At 38.1% G+C, this 17,332-nt stretch overlaps 6 protein-coding genes and 1 non-coding gene across 7 annotated transcripts; 3 read left to right on the forward strand and 4 right to left on the reverse strand.

Annotated features, from left to right (window-relative positions):
• Nucleotides 1-81: 81 nt before the first annotated feature.
• Nucleotides 82-2,106, reverse strand: LOC137749204 (uncharacterized). Its single transcript, XM_068489317.1, has 4 exons — nucleotides 1,937-2,106; nucleotides 1,680-1,744; nucleotides 1,377-1,575; nucleotides 82-608 (listed from the first exon to the last, which is right to left on the reverse strand). Exons 1-4 carry the CDS (start codon nucleotides 2,063-2,065, stop codon nucleotides 255-257), a joined length of 747 nt encoding a protein of 248 aa, XP_068345418.1. The 5' UTR covers nucleotides 2,066-2,106; the 3' UTR covers nucleotides 82-254.
• Nucleotides 2,107-3,036: 930 nt separating this feature from the next.
• LOC137708475 (protein NUCLEAR FUSION DEFECTIVE 4-like) lies at nucleotides 3,037-6,539 on the reverse strand. Its single transcript, XM_068447558.1, has 3 exons — nucleotides 6,143-6,539; nucleotides 4,220-5,151; nucleotides 3,037-4,119 (listed from the first exon to the last, which is right to left on the reverse strand). The coding sequence occupies exons 1-3, from the start codon at nucleotides 6,476-6,478 to the stop codon at nucleotides 3,600-3,602; spliced, it is 1,788 nt and encodes a 595-aa protein (XP_068303659.1). The 5' UTR covers nucleotides 6,479-6,539; the 3' UTR covers nucleotides 3,037-3,599.
• A 1,301-nt stretch (nucleotides 6,540-7,840) lies between these two features.
• On the forward strand, nucleotides 7,841-7,922 carry TRNAS-UGA (transfer RNA serine (anticodon UGA)). The gene has a single exon. It is a non-coding gene; the product is annotated as a tRNA-Ser (tRNA).
• Nucleotides 7,923-9,366: 1,444 nt separating this feature from the next.
• Nucleotides 9,367-9,939, forward strand: LOC137708432 (uncharacterized). The gene has a single exon (XM_068447512.1). The coding sequence runs from the start codon at nucleotides 9,684-9,686 to the stop codon at nucleotides 9,894-9,896; it is 213 nt and encodes a 70-aa protein (XP_068303613.1). The 5' UTR covers nucleotides 9,367-9,683; the 3' UTR covers nucleotides 9,897-9,939.
• A 503-nt stretch (nucleotides 9,940-10,442) lies between these two features.
• Nucleotides 10,443-10,982, reverse strand: LOC137708433 (uncharacterized). The gene has a single exon (XM_068447513.1). It carries the CDS (start codon nucleotides 10,785-10,787, stop codon nucleotides 10,581-10,583), a length of 207 nt encoding a protein of 68 aa, XP_068303614.1. The 5' UTR covers nucleotides 10,788-10,982; the 3' UTR covers nucleotides 10,443-10,580.
• Nucleotides 10,983-12,383: 1,401 nt separating this feature from the next.
• Nucleotides 12,384-13,926, reverse strand: LOC137709457 (uncharacterized). Its single transcript, XM_068448545.1, has one exon. The coding sequence runs from the start codon at nucleotides 13,029-13,031 to the stop codon at nucleotides 12,819-12,821; it is 213 nt and encodes a 70-aa protein (XP_068304646.1). The 5' UTR covers nucleotides 13,032-13,926; the 3' UTR covers nucleotides 12,384-12,818.
• Nucleotides 13,927-15,400: 1,474 nt separating this feature from the next.
• On the forward strand, nucleotides 15,401-15,610 carry LOC137749304 (uncharacterized). The gene has a single exon (XM_068489399.1). The coding sequence runs from the start codon at nucleotides 15,401-15,403 to the stop codon at nucleotides 15,608-15,610; it is 210 nt and encodes a 69-aa protein (XP_068345500.1).
• Nucleotides 15,611-17,332: the final 1,722 nt, after the last annotated feature.

A 17,332-nucleotide genomic window follows, 5' to 3' on the forward strand; every position in this document is an offset into this window, starting at 1 on the left:
TACTTGCATTTTTACTAAGAAGTACTTATTTCAAAAACGTTTTCACCAAAAGCGCTTTCAGCAATTTTAAAAGCACTTTCAGATGAACTATTGCATTATGCTAAAAGAAAAAAGAAAATATTCCATCTACATCAGTGATCCTAAAACATCCTTACAATCAGAGGGTGTAGCAAGCTGCTCACTCATAACCGTTCAACAATTAATCATCACGTACAACATTCAAAATCTTCCGAAAGAGTTCTCGGCATTCCAACTTATGCAGAGTCCGGTTTTTTCTCACGTTGAACGGCTCTTGGGACGAATGCCACGCCACGAGTGGGTCGACGACCAAAGCTGATGGCTGAAGGGGTCGAGTCTGATGTGCTTAATTTGGAGACGGCAGAAACAAGGCCATCCATGGTTTCGTTATCTACTTGCGTACTAGATGAATCTGCCTTCTTCGGAACAACTTGTCTCCGCTGGTTCTTCTTCTGCCTCTGTTTTTTGGAAGGAAGAGCCTTCTTGAAAAACTCAAATGAAGTGGGGAATTTATGCTTGTCCACCAGATGTTGCTGCCGACTTTTATAGTTCTTGAACTTCAAACCGCAGCCTTCTACAAGGCATTCATACTGTTACACCACAGAAATCCAAACAAAATTAGAACGATTAAACCAGTGCATGCTCAAAAACACGATAGAGAAACCTTTCATCTTCGAACAGTATATAAACCAGAAAGCATATCTATAGACAATGATATCACCTAGGAAAAACCATGAGCTTGAGTCGAGGCGCTAATGGTGGAATTCAAGAGGAAAAGAAAAGTATGAAAAGTCTTCTATGGTAATGTTTGGATTGTGTTCTTGCTTCACACAGAACGCTAACATTTCCAACAAATAATGCTTTAACAAAAGTGCAAGAAGAATAGTCACCGAAAACCTGGTGCAAGAGACGAAAGCAAACCATCCTTTCAGTATATAAACCAGAAAACATCTGTACAGACAGTATCATCTAGAAAAAGCTGTGAACTTTAAGTAATGCCGGATCAATTCTTCAGTTTTAAGTATAACACTAGTTCACTTATTTGAAACTTTGAAGGGTAATGATATGCCGTTTAAGGGTAAGGATTTCAATGATTAGCCAATTCATTACAAGTGGAACTCAAGCTTGACAGCTAGACGGTAGAAGAGAGAACAAAAACTATGAAATGACTTGGATCATGTTTGGGTTCTCTTTTTGCTTCCCCTAGAACTCTCATAGTTTAAAGCCAGCAACATTTGAGTAAAAATGAATGAGGAACTGTCACTATGCCATAACTAACTCAATTTCGAAAGCAAGAAAAAATGTCATATGATGGACCATACCAACACGAATCGAGGAGGAAAATAAAGAGTAAATACCATGAGATAGCCGCGTGCCACTTTCGCCTTAAAGAAAGAATCGTGTGCTTCGGATACATGTATGCTGAGCAACCGTGACGTTGGGTAGACTCTAGAGCACACAGAACAAGACGCGGTGTGCCGTGCATTGTAGTGATCTTCAAAGTCCTCCAAGGAACTCAAGCGAGCACCGCAACCAACAATCGGACAGAAAACCCCCCTGCAAAAGCAAAGCACACTTCACATCAAGTAAAAAAGCAACAAAACAAACAATAGCGTCTTACTGCAGTACATTAATTTCATATAACCATGAAATGTGAATACCTGCCTTGCTCATCTACCATTTCTTGAAGCTGATGCTTTTCGTCTTCGGTTAAATCCAATGCAATCTAATCAAAATTACAGCATAAAGCAACCCAAAATCCAAAATTCAAATGTGCTAGCAAAATTTTGAAATGCTAGTTCCTAATTGCGTCTGATGATTAAAAGCCCCAGTTCAAATTCGGACTCGAGCGACGCAAATCATCTGAGATGACATCAAAATTCATGAAATTTACACCAAATTAGAGAGAAATGTAAACCTGTTTGGCGAGCAGTTCCCTCTCAATGTTTCCTGATGCGAAGAAAGGAGATTCAGGAGCGAACCTTCGACGGAGGGGTTTCCAGTGCGGAAACACCAGTCGTGCTTCTTCTACATCCATCGACGCCATGGCCGTTGTGCTTTAGAGTCTTCCTCTGCAACTGTGTGCCCTCAGATAGACTCGTTTGAAATTTGAATCGCGTATCGTAAGATTCGTATGCTCCAACCGTACGAAATATTAGGAGATTTTTTCCATTAGTACATCACGTATTACTATACAAATAATGAGATATATGTGTTAAAATGTTAATAACTTAAAAAATAAAATTTTTTACCACCTACCTAAAAACATGTGATGCACTATCCATATTTCCGTCACAATGAAAAAAATTTCGAAATATTAAGCGGCTTCTAAGTGCGTACGCGTTTTGGGCTTCGTCCTCACCAATACAGCCCACCATGAGAGATTTGGGCTTGCCGACTTACTATAAGGCCATCTGTATATGGGCCTATTTGCATGGTATATGATTTCCGGCCCTCTTGAGAGAGACCTGGTTTAGAGATTAACGTTGCATTCAAAGTTCCCAACTTCATTTGAACTTCGCAATATTCAAGGCAGGGATGCGAAGCATCGATCATGATTTTGCTTCACCAAACGGGGATGCAGAGAAGGACTTCACTGACAAACTGTCGTTAGCAGGAGACGGGTTTGACACCGGGATCAAGGCAAAGCAAGCAGGGCAAAGCAAGCAGTGGAAGCACAAAGACCCGGTGTCGTCTCTTGTGCTGACATCTTGGCTATGACTGCCCGGGATTGTGTATTCTTTGTAAGTGTTGTCTTGAGACTCATATGAGTTGCGGTGCGCATCCACTAGACAGTGAACTAGCTCTCTCATGTTCCACATTCAAATTTTCTGCATGCAGGAGGCCCTTCATTCAATGTCGAATTGGGACACCGTGATGGACTCATCTCGAAAGCCTCACGGGTTGCTGGGAAAGGGTTGTTGAGCTCAGATCAGGTTCTTTTCTCTGGCTCTGCATCACAGCACATTGTCCTTGATTTTGCTAAGAACACAGGTAACTTCAACGGAGCCTCGTCGCTGCCATGAGGAAGCTTGGAAGATTCCGTTTTAAGACTGGTAATCAAGGGGGGATCAGGAGACACTGCACCACCTTCAATTCATGATCATCGAAAGCTAAGAAATATTCATCATGGCATAACCTACTGGTTCTAATTAATAGGGTTAACAAGCACCCGATAATCTCCAAAGAACTTAATTCTCAGGAATTTAAGTTTTTCATAACAATTGTAACTGTTCTAAGAGACAATCTTTCAATTCATTCATGGGAAAATTATGGACACAACTGATCACGAAACAACAAAATTTCAAGGTCAATTGACCGGCAAAATTCAATACAACGTTCTTATACTCGAAAAGACAATCTTACATGACCATACATAGCACTGAATTGGGACACTGATCCTCGAGAGTACTGAAGAGGCGTGCACTTGCCTCCATCATCCTTGAAATGTGGTTACAAAAACACACAAACAATCTACACAACCTCAGACAAAGTATAGAAACATCAAAACAATTTGGAAGAAATACAATGTGGTTTGACACAGAAAAAAAATACAGGATGTATTAGATGGAATCCTCAGCTCATGAAAGCCCAGCTGGACGTGATTTTCCATACAGGTGGGCGTATACAATCTTAGTCCGATGTACCAGAATCATGCTTAAAACAAAGGCAACAATGCATAATCCGTACATGATTAACGAAGTTAAGAAGAAGCATATAGAACCGTCACACTTTGGCACGTCCATTCGAAGCATGCCTTGGAAAACTGATGTTCCTGGACTCATATGCAGGTGATGGTGCTGATGAGCTTGCTTCTCAGCTTCAAAGTCGTATATACTGCTAGCAATCACACCAGAAAAGAGCAACGAACCAGCAGGGTTTGCAATTGTGAGGAAATTGTACAAAGCCCCAAACTTTTTCAAGCCAAACAATTCAGAAGCAGCAGCTGGCACTATCGCCCAATGTGCCCCATAGCCTAGCCCAACCAAGATGGTGGCGATGTGCATTGCCCCTGGCCATCCGAAAGCAATGAAGATATGCCCAATTGCCATAATGAATTGTGCCACAGCCATTGCTACCGGTCTTGGATAAGCATAGTCCCTATCAAATGCGTAGCGATGGATGAGAATTGAGAAGTCACAAACCCAAGTTTAAATAATGCTCTACATAAACTCTAGATGAGAATGTATTCAGTTCATACCTCACAATAATCTCAGAGAAGTAACCGCCACCAACCCGACCAAGAAAGTTCCAGATGCTGATCATGGATACAAATATATGTGTATCGTCATACCCGAGAGACTGGCTCATCTGACCGAGGTTATCAATCACTGTTAAACCAGATCCTGAACCCAAGAGTAGTGAGAAAAAAATAAGCCAAAAGTCTGCTTTGATCAAAGCTTGTGTCAGGGTGAAGTCTTCCCCTCTATGCGGACCTGTCCTCCTCTTTACCCTAACTGCTCCCTCGGCAGCTGCTTGGAATAGTTTCGATTGCAATTGTGCAATTCGTTTTTGCCTTTCAGATGCTGGAAGTAAGTCCATTTCCTTAGGCTTCTCGTCTTCCACCTCACTAAATATTACCTCATTAGCATCGTGCCCAGACTTCCCAGGGTCTTGTTTCTGTGGCTCGGGCAGGAGTGCCTCTTCTTCTAGAGATCTTGACTCGGAAGAAAAGCTCAACGAAATGGGAATCACTATGGGAATCAACAGGAGCACAAACAAAACCGCTGTAAATATAATCATCACGGTGTGGCTCAAATCAATGAGATCTTCAACTAGCATGACCCCCATCAAATAAGCAGCTAATAGGAGGCACAGACTATAAATAAACGTGAAGCTCAAGTCATCAGTTGGCCGGACCTGTCTGTGACCTCCAACCGGTCTGACAATAAACATTAAAGCAAAAACCACCATTGCTGGACCAACCGCAACCATGAAAATCAAAGATGCATGATCTGGTGAATGGATCATCACATATATCTGAGTCAGAATTGCGCCTCCCAACCCAGCAAAGCCCTTGAGAATTCCAACCACAGGACCCCGACTTTTTGGGAAGTTTTGCACACAAGAGACCAAAGCAACGGTATTGAAGAAGGTCTCGCCATTTGTTCCCACAAATATAAGAATACACATCTGCAAAATTGAAAATTGTAACTGTTAAAGACTAAACCAAGGCAAGATAACAAAAAGTAATACCGAATCATTTAAAAGAATACATGGCATAGGCACCAACCCCCCATTGCTAATCATAATGCTTAAATGGTTTGTATGTTTGTTATAAACATGTTGCTTTATCAAAAGTTTTTATGAACGAGGTTTACTAACGCGGTAGAAGATCTAATTACAAACCAGAAACTACTTACTCTACGAGAATGACCAATTTTGTTCCATCATAGCAAATCGCAGACACAGTGAGCAAATTTTGTTATCAAAACATATGACACAAAAATGGCTATATCCAGTAGCCACTACAAATGGCAAGTTTTGAGAAAATAAGAAAAACGCATCAAGGAAAAGACATAATATACAACAAAAGAATGTCTAAAGTTCCAAATGCTCATTGAAAAAGCCCTTCTTTCTTCTTTTTTTCAGCGTACTTTACGCTTTGCTTAGACCACAGAAAATTGCAGAAATGCTGATTCCACAGACCAAACAGAGCCTTAAACAGCATGTATATATACTCAATTCACTGCAAGTGGTCAACCAAAAAGATTGCTAATTTATAAGAAAGTAACAAGTTTAAGGCAAAAGATTACTCCTTTTTTATGGAAAAATTAACATTAAGCTTCTTCTTATCAACTCAACCTCACAAACCATACATACCAAAAAACACTATCCGTTTCCAGAGTTTCAATCAATATATCCGCAAACTGAACGAAAAGAAATTTTCGCAATCCCCTTTTCAACTCCTCACTCCTCCCTATCTTTTAGCCTTTGGATTGGATTACCAAACGAAATCAAGAGCCAGAAATAAGGTAAAAGTGCAGAACAAGAAAACGGGATGCGAAAATCGCCAAAAACCATCCACAATGGCAAAACACACGATCAAACTAGATCAAAAAAGTAACAAAAGCAGAAAAAAATACAAGAAAAGCAAAGAACTTTGGTTAGATATGATACTCACAGCCCACAAATTCAAGGAAGGAGCTCGACCAGTAACAACAAGCCAAACCCAACCGTACCCAACAAAGTTCATCAGAGCACCAACGAGCAGCGCCGCCCACAACGGCAACACCTCGCACAAGCTCCCCGCCAAAAACCCAACGCTGTCCCCGAGATCTTTAGCCACACCCAGCCGCGCAATCTGCCGCTGATTGTAGTCCATGGAGCTCTTGATCACCGGCGATATGCTCCCGAACAAGTAGCCAATTCCCGCACATGACTGCACCCACATTGCCGCCACAAAAACCAGCCATCTGTTGCTGAAGAACGACCGCAGCTTCTCCTGCACCCGACCCATCACAGAAAAGTGATAACTTTCGACGATTTGGAAAAAAAGAGAGTTATTTTTTTTTTGTTGGGTTTTCTTTTTTACGAGAAGATGAGTAAGAAGAAGAAGAAGATATGCATTCCAGTGATGAGTGTGGTAGGCAGGCGGTTGGATGATGGTGATGTGCTGGATTTGGACACATGCTGACATGCATTCCAATCTTAATTTTTAAATTTTTGATGGCGATGATGATGATTTGGACACATGCTGATGTGCTGGATGATGATGATGATGATGATGATGATGATGGCGGGTGGATGATGGTGATATGCATTCCAATCGTAATTTTTAAATTTTTGTTTTTGGGCGCGGCATCTATGGAAAGAGAAATGCTACCATTATTCATGATTTTTCGGGATCTCGTATATTTTTAACATAATGTTTTATAATATTTTTAGCATAAGTGCTATAATGTTTTATAATATTTTTAGCATAAGTGCATATGGCTATTACATATCATATCATCACTTCTAACATAAAGGACAAATAATCTATAAAAAAATTCACTTTAAACATAATATCTTTATCATTTTTTACGTTGATTTGGTCAGATTATTTGGTATAAATGGAGAATATTACTTTTTATTTGTTCAAAGTGATTTACTGTGATTCATTTTAATGATTCATAAAAGTTAAATTGGATTCTTAAAACTCAAAAACCGACCTAATCATTTCAAATTACAATCGTGTGCTTGATTAAAAGCTTTTCATGTTTCATTTTTTGCTTTACTTTTGTGAAAAAGGTAAAAAAGGAAGAATATTATCCCCTTTATTTTGGTCCGAAAAACGAAGGGTGGTGCTATCATACATTTGATTTTATTTCTTACACATCATTTTTAATCATCGATTGTTAAATAAATTTTTTTTTAAAAGATAAAAACAACAATTAAAAATGAATGTGCAAAAAAAATAAATATGTAAATAGCATCACCTAAAACGAAAGATCCACCTTTTGTGAAAGTGTGAGTGAAGTAGGTTGCCATTTTAGCATTTATTTTATTGCATAAAGTAGTGCTATGTAACATTTCGTAAGTGGACTCTAACTTATATAAATGTGGAAAAAGTTAAACAACATAGATCATGTGATCTGCTCTATGTTTTTCTAATTGATGAATCATCTCATTTTCCGAATAATTAATGTAAGGACTCCAATTAATATTTTGCTTTATAATGACTAGCAATATACTAATCCTGAAATAATTAGAAATAATATTTTCTGGATCTTGTTATTAAGGAGTTGTCGTTTTCCTTTGTATCAATCCAAAATGTGCCACGTTTAACGTAGAGTTGGCACCTTTAAGATGACACATCTAGGGCTTTCATGACATCAATGTCGATATGTCCGAGTGGTTAAGGAGACAGACTTGAAATCTGTTGGGCTTCGCCCGCGCAGGTTCGAACCCTGCTGTCGACGTCTTTTCCAATTTTCCATTTTTTTCCCCACTTTCAAAAGGATCTTTTCCTTACTGGATTTTGTAGTTCCACGGCCCACATCCATTTGTTCAGTTGGGTTTGTCAGCTTTGAATATTTGGGCTCGGGTTATCTAATAGTCCATTGTTTTTCGTTTATTAATAGAAAATAAAAGTGACCTAGTATTTGCTTATGGACGGAGCTACCATAAGCTCACGGAGACCTAGTATCTACATGTGGTACAACATGGCTAAGTAATACATCATATTTAATAATAGGGTAAAGTGCTTATTCAGTTCTTGAACTATTACTTCAGTGAAAGTTAAGTCTTTGAATCATTTTTTTCGGTAAAATAAGTCTATAAACTCATTAAAAAATGCTAATTTCATTCCTACTATTATATTCAATGCTATTTTATCTCATTTTTAGTCAACTCAAGTCACGTGACACACTTTAGAGTGTAATACCGTTATTTCCTTGCTTATAAGTCCTTAGCATTTCATATAGGTTGCAAATCAAACGTCTAATTTACCCTCCTAAGTTAAGTCTATGCACTATTTCTTTATGAAAAACTATCAATCTATCATCCAATGTGTATCACATGCAAGTAATGTGACTTAAATTGACAGAAAATTAAATATAGTAGCTTCGAATGATATTAGGGATGTAATTGGCAGATTTTTATAATCTAATGACTGATTTTTCTGAAAAAATAATAATTTAGGAATCTAATTTTCACTGAGGTGATAATTTAGAGACTAAATTAGCAGTTCATTCTTAATAATATTGGTGGCTTGTATTCGGAGTAGTCTAGACTACCGAGCAGTCTAATTTTTAACCATATTTGTTAATTTTAATGTTAGTATATTGCTTCGAGATACCCCCATTCAATTTTTTTTTTTTTTTTTGTGCTTCTTTCTTATATACATGTTAATTTCGACTCTTCTAAATAAACAATTCAATATCAAATTATTACTGACCTGATCATTGTATAAAAAAAAGATAGGAAAGTATATGAATAGCGAACAAAAGTCTTTTAGTTAAATACCAAAATGATCCCTTAAGCAACTGAAAAGTGTCTTTTGAGATCCAAATGCTCCACCGAAATCATTATTATAATTTGATTGAAGGCAAGGGATCCAATAATTAATAGGATTATCAGTAAAGGAAAAGGAAAACCAGCAACATTTATACCATAATAATGCTTTAGTGACAAGAAAGCTCCCTACCATCAATCTTCTTATCTTAATTTCTTATGGTTCCTAAAGACATTAGAAGTCTGGTTAAACTAATGAGAGATTATTACATGTTACTGACTATATAATTACGTGTTTATTGTTTTGATCGCGTAACGCAGGCTACATAATTACGCAATAGTAGGATATGTCAGATTTTTTGTAAATGGGCATCGTTTGCCCAATTCACCACCTATAGCAAAAGTAGAGTTGAGTAGCATTCTTGTAGGGTTGAGTGTCATGTGAGAAGCTTCCTTTATTTAGGATGCATGTGATGTGAAGTGTAAACTACCAAACTACTCGGAAATGTGAACGAGGGAAATTGGAATAGCTTGATACTCTAACCTTACACACAACTTTTCTTTCCTTGTCTCTTCCTCCCAAATGCTCAACTTTATAATCATGCACACCTTTCATCTTTCTTTCCCTCGTACGACCCAACCCTTATCCCACTCATTATATTAGCAGATCACAGCTAAACACATCTGTTAAGTTTTGGGAGAGATCAAGAGATCGAGATTTCTTCGATATGTCGGATTGGGGGCCGGTTTTCATAGCAGTGGTGCTGTTCATATTGCTGACACCAGGACTGCTGATTCAGATGCCGGGAAAGAACCGGTTCGTGGAGTTCGGAAACTTTCAGACGAGTGGAGTGTCCATACTGGTTCATTCCATAATCTACTTTGCTCTCATTTGTATCTTCTTATTAGCCATTGGTGTCCACATGTATGTTGGCTCTTAATTGTCGCTTAATTAAAAGGCACCAACGTATTATCTCGTCTCAACTTTACTTGTACACCTTAATTAGCTTGTTTGGCTCTGCATCTGAATTTGATCTTGCACTAATGTTTGTTTTTCCTCCCCTTGTTTCGGAGATTTAAATTACTCGTTAGGATCGTTGGTCATTGTTTGTCCCATTGATTTTAAAGTTTGATACACAAACTTAATCAATGGTAGAGTCGAGAATTATGTGAATGTTTAGCGTAGAATTAGCCTAAGTAAGTGATTAAGAATTAGAACACACAAGCTTAATTTCATTAGCCTCCATGTTTCTGCTAGGTGAGTTTCTTGCTAAAGCTTTTACTGGGGAACTTCTAAATTGATTAACTAACTAAATAAAGTTAATCAAAGGGAAAAAATGTGAAATAATCTGCTGATCTCTCAGTTACATGTCAAGATCATGTGTTATTGCAGCTCTGTGAGATCCTTGTTAGCGAGATTTCGTCACGAAAGATTTACATTTATGCAGATTATGGAAGGTAAATGAAAGCATAAAGACCTTGGAAAATATAAAAGATTGCTATAATTTCTTATTTGCACAAAGCAGAAGCCAGGAAGGTAACTAGTAAGTAGTTAATAAAAGCAAGTAAAACAACAGAATTAACTCCTCCTTTCAGCTGGTGTGCCAAACCACATTTCTTGGATCCTAAGCATAGATGTGAATGTCAAGAATAATAAGAAACAGAATGAGGAGCAAACCATAGATCACGGCGTGCAAGAACATCGATGCGATGTTCGTTTTCATGTTCATGAATTCCAAGGGACGTTCCTTTCCCGGCATCTGAAACACCAATCCCGGCGACAGAAACGCAAAGAGCGCGGATGCTATCAGCGGAGCTGCCCAATCTTTCATTGTCAAAACAAGAAGATGTCACAGCAGAAGAACAAGGGAAGAGGAGGAGAAAGAATAGAGCAAAAGTATATAAAAAGGAGCTTTGGATGCTTTATAATTTGGATTTAAGCCCTTGGAAGAGGGGAATAAGAATCCCTTAGGGCTAGAAAGAACATAATTAACCCAGTTTAATTAGCCTTATCTTCGAATTTTAAATGCTTTGGTGTTGCATTTGTTGTTAACTTGTTATTGCCTTCTTGGACTTTTGGATAAGGTTTAGCATCATTTTCATTTTCTATTGCTGTCAAGGCTATACTGTTACATTACTTATCGGGAGAGAAAATTTGAGTGTGAGGAGATGTTTGGCAGATCATCTCATCTTTATGATCAACACACAAAACATCTTATTGAGACCCATTTTTTTATATTTTGATCTCATCCACTGCCGTTTTGGTTCCGTCTAATGAGTTTTAGCTAGTCAAGTACATGTTGCGTGTATTGACACCAATAACTTATGTATCCGTAAAACATATTTTACAAAATGATGAGACTCGTATTCTATTTGTTTATAAAGAGAAAATTATTTTGATCCAATGACTTTACCAAAATTTTCTTACCAAACATAATTGTGGTGTTTGCGATTGCTATCAGTGGCAGTTACATTTGACACTTGTTTCAAGTTGAAAGGTTGGCTGTTAAGCGCTTCAATCCCTGTCCAAATCACACCACCATCATATTCAATTCGAATGTCTATCAGTCCATGCCACCGAAAAGCTTAAGGCTTTAGTTTACAACCCCATTTCAATGTCCTCCAAAGATTAGTCAAAAAGATATAAAGAACAAAAAAAAAAGATGAATGCTTTGAAGTTAGTGGATGGTGGGTCCCAACTGCAATAATCTACCCTGCAACCCAAACCAGAGAATCAAAACCTTCACTAGCCAGTACCTTGCAGTTCCTTCCCTCCACCTTCACCGCTCTTTGCTTTGCAAATTACAATCACAAATTACAAAACCGTTTCCAAATACCGAATCCCAAGTGCCACAGGAACCGAAAGCTTGCAACTTTAATCTGAGAACTGATTTTTGAGGAAGCAACAATGGCGGACTGGGGCCCAGTATTGATAGGAGTGGTGCTGTTTATCCTGCTGCAACCGGGGCTGCTCTTCTCGTTCCCGGGAAACAGCAAGCAGTTGGAGTTTGGCCGCATGAAGACCAACGGCAAGGCCATCGCTGTCCACACTCTCTTCTTCTTCGTTCTCTATGCCATTCTCATCCTGGTCGTCCACGTCCACATCTATACCGGCTGATCCTGTTACCCTCCGCCGCTCTGGATCTCTGTGTATGTTGGTCTGTCTCTCTTCTGGGCTGCCCTGTTGTAACTTAATACTTGTACTATTTGTCTTTGAGCTCCATATAAATAAAAAGCAGAAAACTTTTCTCTGATTTGGAGAAGAAGAGATGCAGCTGCTTGCTTATGGATTCTGTTCAGTCTGGGATTTGAGAAACCGCTTTTCTATTTATTTATTTTTATAATTCTATTTACCAATTAATATTGATGCAATTTAATTAGATTTTCCTATTTTTCTTTTTGTTAACTGTTCTAGAGCATTGGTCTGAACTTGTTGACTTGATTGTAGCCAAGTTCAACTTAAAGTTCGAATCTTTCCCCTCGTAGACTAGATTTAGATTAGATTAGAATATTGCTCGAACTTAAATGAGCCAACTAGTGTGGTGGTCTGAACTATTTCTGTAGCTACTCTTTAGCTAGAAATTTCACCCTTAGAATGCGTAGATGACAACAATACTCGTTAAAATTGCAAGTCAATTCCATTAAGTTTAGGTTTATTACAATGTACATGGTACGTTCCCGGTTTCCCCCCTTTGAGTGTGTATGATAATATAAAACTTAAACATAATGGATCGAATACTTAGTCAGAGATTAAACTCAGATATGAAACATTAAACTAGGAACAAGAAAAGCCGCATAAGGAGTTTGCTTACAAAATATGAAAGTATATTGCGATATCAAAAGGTGGCTGAAAACAATATAGATTAGTTGACATGTATGTGAATACCAATTGCAATGACCAAGATGGTGATTATGCAGAAGTATATGACGGCGTGAACAAGAATAGCAATCCCACTTGTGGACATGTTTCCGAACTCCATCACCCTAGTCCTTGCCGGTAATTGGAACAGCAGCCCGGGCGACAAGAGGATGAACATAACCACCGCAACAACGACCGGCCCCCAATCAGCACTCATCTTTCTCTCCAGGTAAGTTTGAATGGAGGGGTAAGAAAACTTAGAGGCCTCTATCTTTGGAAATAGATAAACAGAGTGTTTGTGATGTTTCCGAATACGTAGAAGGACGAAACCTGAAGGAGAGGTAAGAAAACCTTGAGGCTTCTATCTTTGGAAATAGATAAACAGAGTGTTGTGATGTTTCCGAATATGTAGAAGGACGGAAACCTAATATCTTAGCGAAGAAGGAGAGAGGGATGCTAAACTTAAGTGAGAAAGAAGAGAGTGAGATTAAAGGAGGGGAAAGGTATTAGGAGAAGGTGGTGGATGGCTTTGTGGACATCAAAGCAAAGATGTTTGCTTTCATAAGCTTCCAATAATTGTTCGTTTAAGCTCTTTTTTGTGCTTTCTCTTTTAGGGATCGATGAAGGTGGAGTGTCTTTACAGAATGTCGTAAAAGAATGTGGGGAAATGAAGTGTAAAGTTGTAGTTGGGGTATGCATATGTTTGGAATGCTTTTCTTGTGTGGTTTAACTTTCTACAGGAAAGGGAAAGACATTGATTTTGGCCGGTTTCTACAGGGAAAAGCTACAATGCATACAGAAACACGTATGCTACTTGAATTGGCTGCGGTCGATAAAGAAATAGACGGAATTGCTTAGATCGTCCGGTGGTGTCTCACGGTGACGTATGTGGTAAATATAAATCATACTCAAGTGGTGGAGCCTGGTATCAATGTTGATCAAAATCGAGATTTTCATCCAAAAGTTGCACATGGGTTCTCGGTTTTGACCAATATTGGTAACAAACTTATCATATGAAGAAATTTTTAGTTATGACGGGAATACGGATGATACAACATGTGTTTTTATGCAAGTGGTGAAAATTTTTAATTTTTAAGTTATTAATCTTTTAACACACATAACCCACCACTTATATAAGGACATGTGCAATGGCGGAGCCACTGACAAGGCTAAGGTGGGCTATAGCCCAGGGAGGTTTTCTGCAAGGGTAGTGCTATTCATGCACTCCATTGAAGATGGTCAATGACAAAAAATTAATAAGGGTGTGTTGGAGGTAAAAATGAGTCTGAATAACACTATTCTTTTGTAATCTCATGCTTATAGGCCATTCAATTTCAATACAGGTTATTATTTAATGTAAATTTAGTAGAGGATAGGTAATAAATAATAAGTTTGGGGTGTGTTATCTACACATCCCTTTTTACTTCTCACACACCCTCTTAATTTCCGGTCATCGAATCAAATGAATTGAGGAAGATCAAAGGATACAAATTAATGAGGGGTGTGTGAGAATTAAAAAAAGGTCCCCATAAGTTTTATGCCAAAAATTATAAATTAGTTATATCTCCCGTCCCCCTTTATCCTATTTGTAAAAGAAAAATACCATTTACCCTATACGATTTAGCCTCTGTGCTTCTCAATCAAGAAAAGAAAAATAATTTTTTTTAAATCCACAAGTAAATCCCTATGTGCGCAATTCCTTACTTTCCGTTGCGATTTTCCAATGAAGTCACATTTGGTACGTTCTTAATCTCTTTATTTACTTATTCTTGATGTAATTAATAGGTTAATTATTTATATTGTCCTTGAATATATTGGCCACGTTATGATTTTGAGAATAATTTATATTCTATTGTTGGTTTTTTTATATTGATTACTATATAATATTTATATAAGCAAAAAATTTAAACGTATGATTTTATAGCACTAATTTCCGTTAGTCCACCCAAGAAAAAAATCATGGCTCTATCTTTGAATACATGATGTACCATCTTGTGTGACGTTCACATTAAAAAATCTCTTCATCACATGGGCTTGATTAACGTTTTTTGACCACATGGGGCTCACTTTACGAGAAGATATCCGCCGGGTTGATTGGATAGGGCTGCTCTCACGCAGAGTGAACAGTTTGGAGGCAAAAAAAAAAAGTGAATTTGTGTCTGCTTATGTTATGATCACAATTCAATTTACTTCATTGGGCCTGTGTTTAGGCCCAGGAATAAGTGAATTTGAGTAAGAAACAAGGCTCAAGATCAAATGTTCAAAGGTTCAAACAAAAGTGCCACGTAATGCTTCACATGCTGTCCAATGCGGCAAACGAGGAAGCCGTCCGTCCGAGTCCAAAGATACTGCCGTCTGCTGATTTCAAAGTTTCTAACCCTTCGCTTCGTCGTGGAGGCCGGATCACTCTACTTATTTGTCTCCGTTAATTCCCATTTTGTCCCTTTCCCGCCATCACTCTCTCCTTTTATGCTCCTTCCTTCCATTGCCCCCTTCATTTCCACTTCCATCGTACGAGTCATCATCTTCTTTATTATTGTATCTGCTCGGAAACTCGAACTTACTGTGAAATTAGTTAGTTGAGGAATGGCGGATTGGGGGCCGGTGGTGATAGCGGTGGTGCTGTTCGTGTTGTTGACGCCGGGGCTTCTGTTTCAGCTGCCCGGGAACAGCCGGGTGGTGGAGTTCAACAACATGCAGACCAGCGGGGTTTCCATCTTGGTTCACACAATCATTTACTTCGGACTCATCACCATATTCCTCATCGCTATCGGCGTTCACATCTACTTGGGCTAGCTATGCATGCTATCCATCTGCAACATTTACGTTGTCTTGATCCGTCGAAACATTAATTGTTTTGTGATTTTAGAGTTCATTGTGTTCGATTAATTTTATAAACATCTGTTGTCTATGAAATTAATTGCCTGTTAATTTGGTCCCAAATTATAACAAAAAAACAGAGATTCACTTCAATTCGGTCCAATCTGGGCTCCGCCTTGCTTGACTCGTGTAGCTGCAGATCTTACTAGGAGAGGTATGGTCGCGGGCGGTCTTGCCTAGCGCATCCTAATCCCAAGCTATGGAGATAGTCAATCGGTTGATTTTTTCGGATTAGTTAGTTTTGGTTCGTGTAGATTTGTTGTTTGTGCCACTTTTTAGAGGGTGTTGTGTCGCCTAAAGAGTGATGTGGCCTCGCCTGTCAACGATGACTTTGACATGGTTTCACTTTTCGACAAGGACATTGTGTGCTCCTTGGTACAAGCTGTTGTATTTCGTTTTTGGTGGAAGATTTGTACTGATAGTGACTGTTATAATCGCGTAAGGATTGATTCACTACGGTTGTTCATGAAAATTATCTACATACCAATGCATTGGTGACTGAACTCTTAGTCATAAACCCTAATAAGTGCATACGTTATATCGTTTTTTGTTGATTGATGAAATGTCCCTATCCTTTCCCTTCTCTTCATAAAATTCAAATCAATCGGGCTTAGATATTGAGCTGGGCCATACAATTCTCATTAATGTTGCTTCTTATTCTCAGGGGAGCATTTATCTCGCCACTAATAACTTTGACAGATACTCACCGTCCTCCTACAAACCTTTCACATGTCATTTTCTTTAACCTCAATTAATAATCTCTTAAACTTAATGAGGACGGAGAAAACCATTTCATGTTCAAAAAAATAAAAAAAATAACAAAAAAAAACCAAACTGTTATTAGCACTTCAAAATTTTCATTTTACACTTCTCACAAGTATATTTTTCTTTCTAATTATAGAAAGTTTAGAATGCACATGAGATTTTTAAGATGTTAATAATAATTTCCTAAAAAAAAAATGTGTGTTCCTTTTTCTCCAACTCAGCAGCCATGGCTGCTTCATACCATCATCTTCTTCCTCTTCCGTGAACCACGAACCATCATCTTCTTCATCTTCCCGGGGAAAAAGGAGTTTTGAAATTTTTATGGGATTCAAGAGTATGTAGAAAGTCGAAACTGTCAAAGCAGCGGATTTTGAAAAGACTCTGGCTCTTCTCAGAATGCGAAGACTCAGCCCCAAGATCTTCAGCCTTTTCCATCTCTTCACTGCCTTTTATCTGCCTTAGGTCTCTTTTTGCTCCCTCATACTCAAACCGCCAGATCATTTGTTCACTAATGCACTCAAACCACCAAACCATTTTTGTAGTAATGGCAAACAGGTGGCTGCCACCGGCGAGGTATGTAATTGGATTCGAGAACTGTTTATATTTTATATTTCAGTGAATTTTAACGAAAAATTTTAGATACTGTATATTTTAACGAAAAATCATATTTTTACATTAAAAAGTCAATCATATTACTATTTATTTTACCGTTTATTTTTTATTTATCGTTAAAATTTAAAATTTTTAAAATATTTTTATTAATTTTTCTTATATTTTAAAATATTTTTAACTATAATTAAAGAAAATGACATGCGACAAGCTCGCAAGAGGACAATGAATTTCCCGCAAAATTTAACGGTGGTGGGCAAAAAT

This window comes from Pyrus communis, chromosome 11 (genome assembly GCF_963583255.1).
Source record: "Pyrus communis chromosome 11, drPyrComm1.1, whole genome shotgun sequence".
NCBI classification, from domain to species: domain Eukaryota; kingdom Viridiplantae; phylum Streptophyta; class Magnoliopsida; order Rosales; family Rosaceae; genus Pyrus; species Pyrus communis.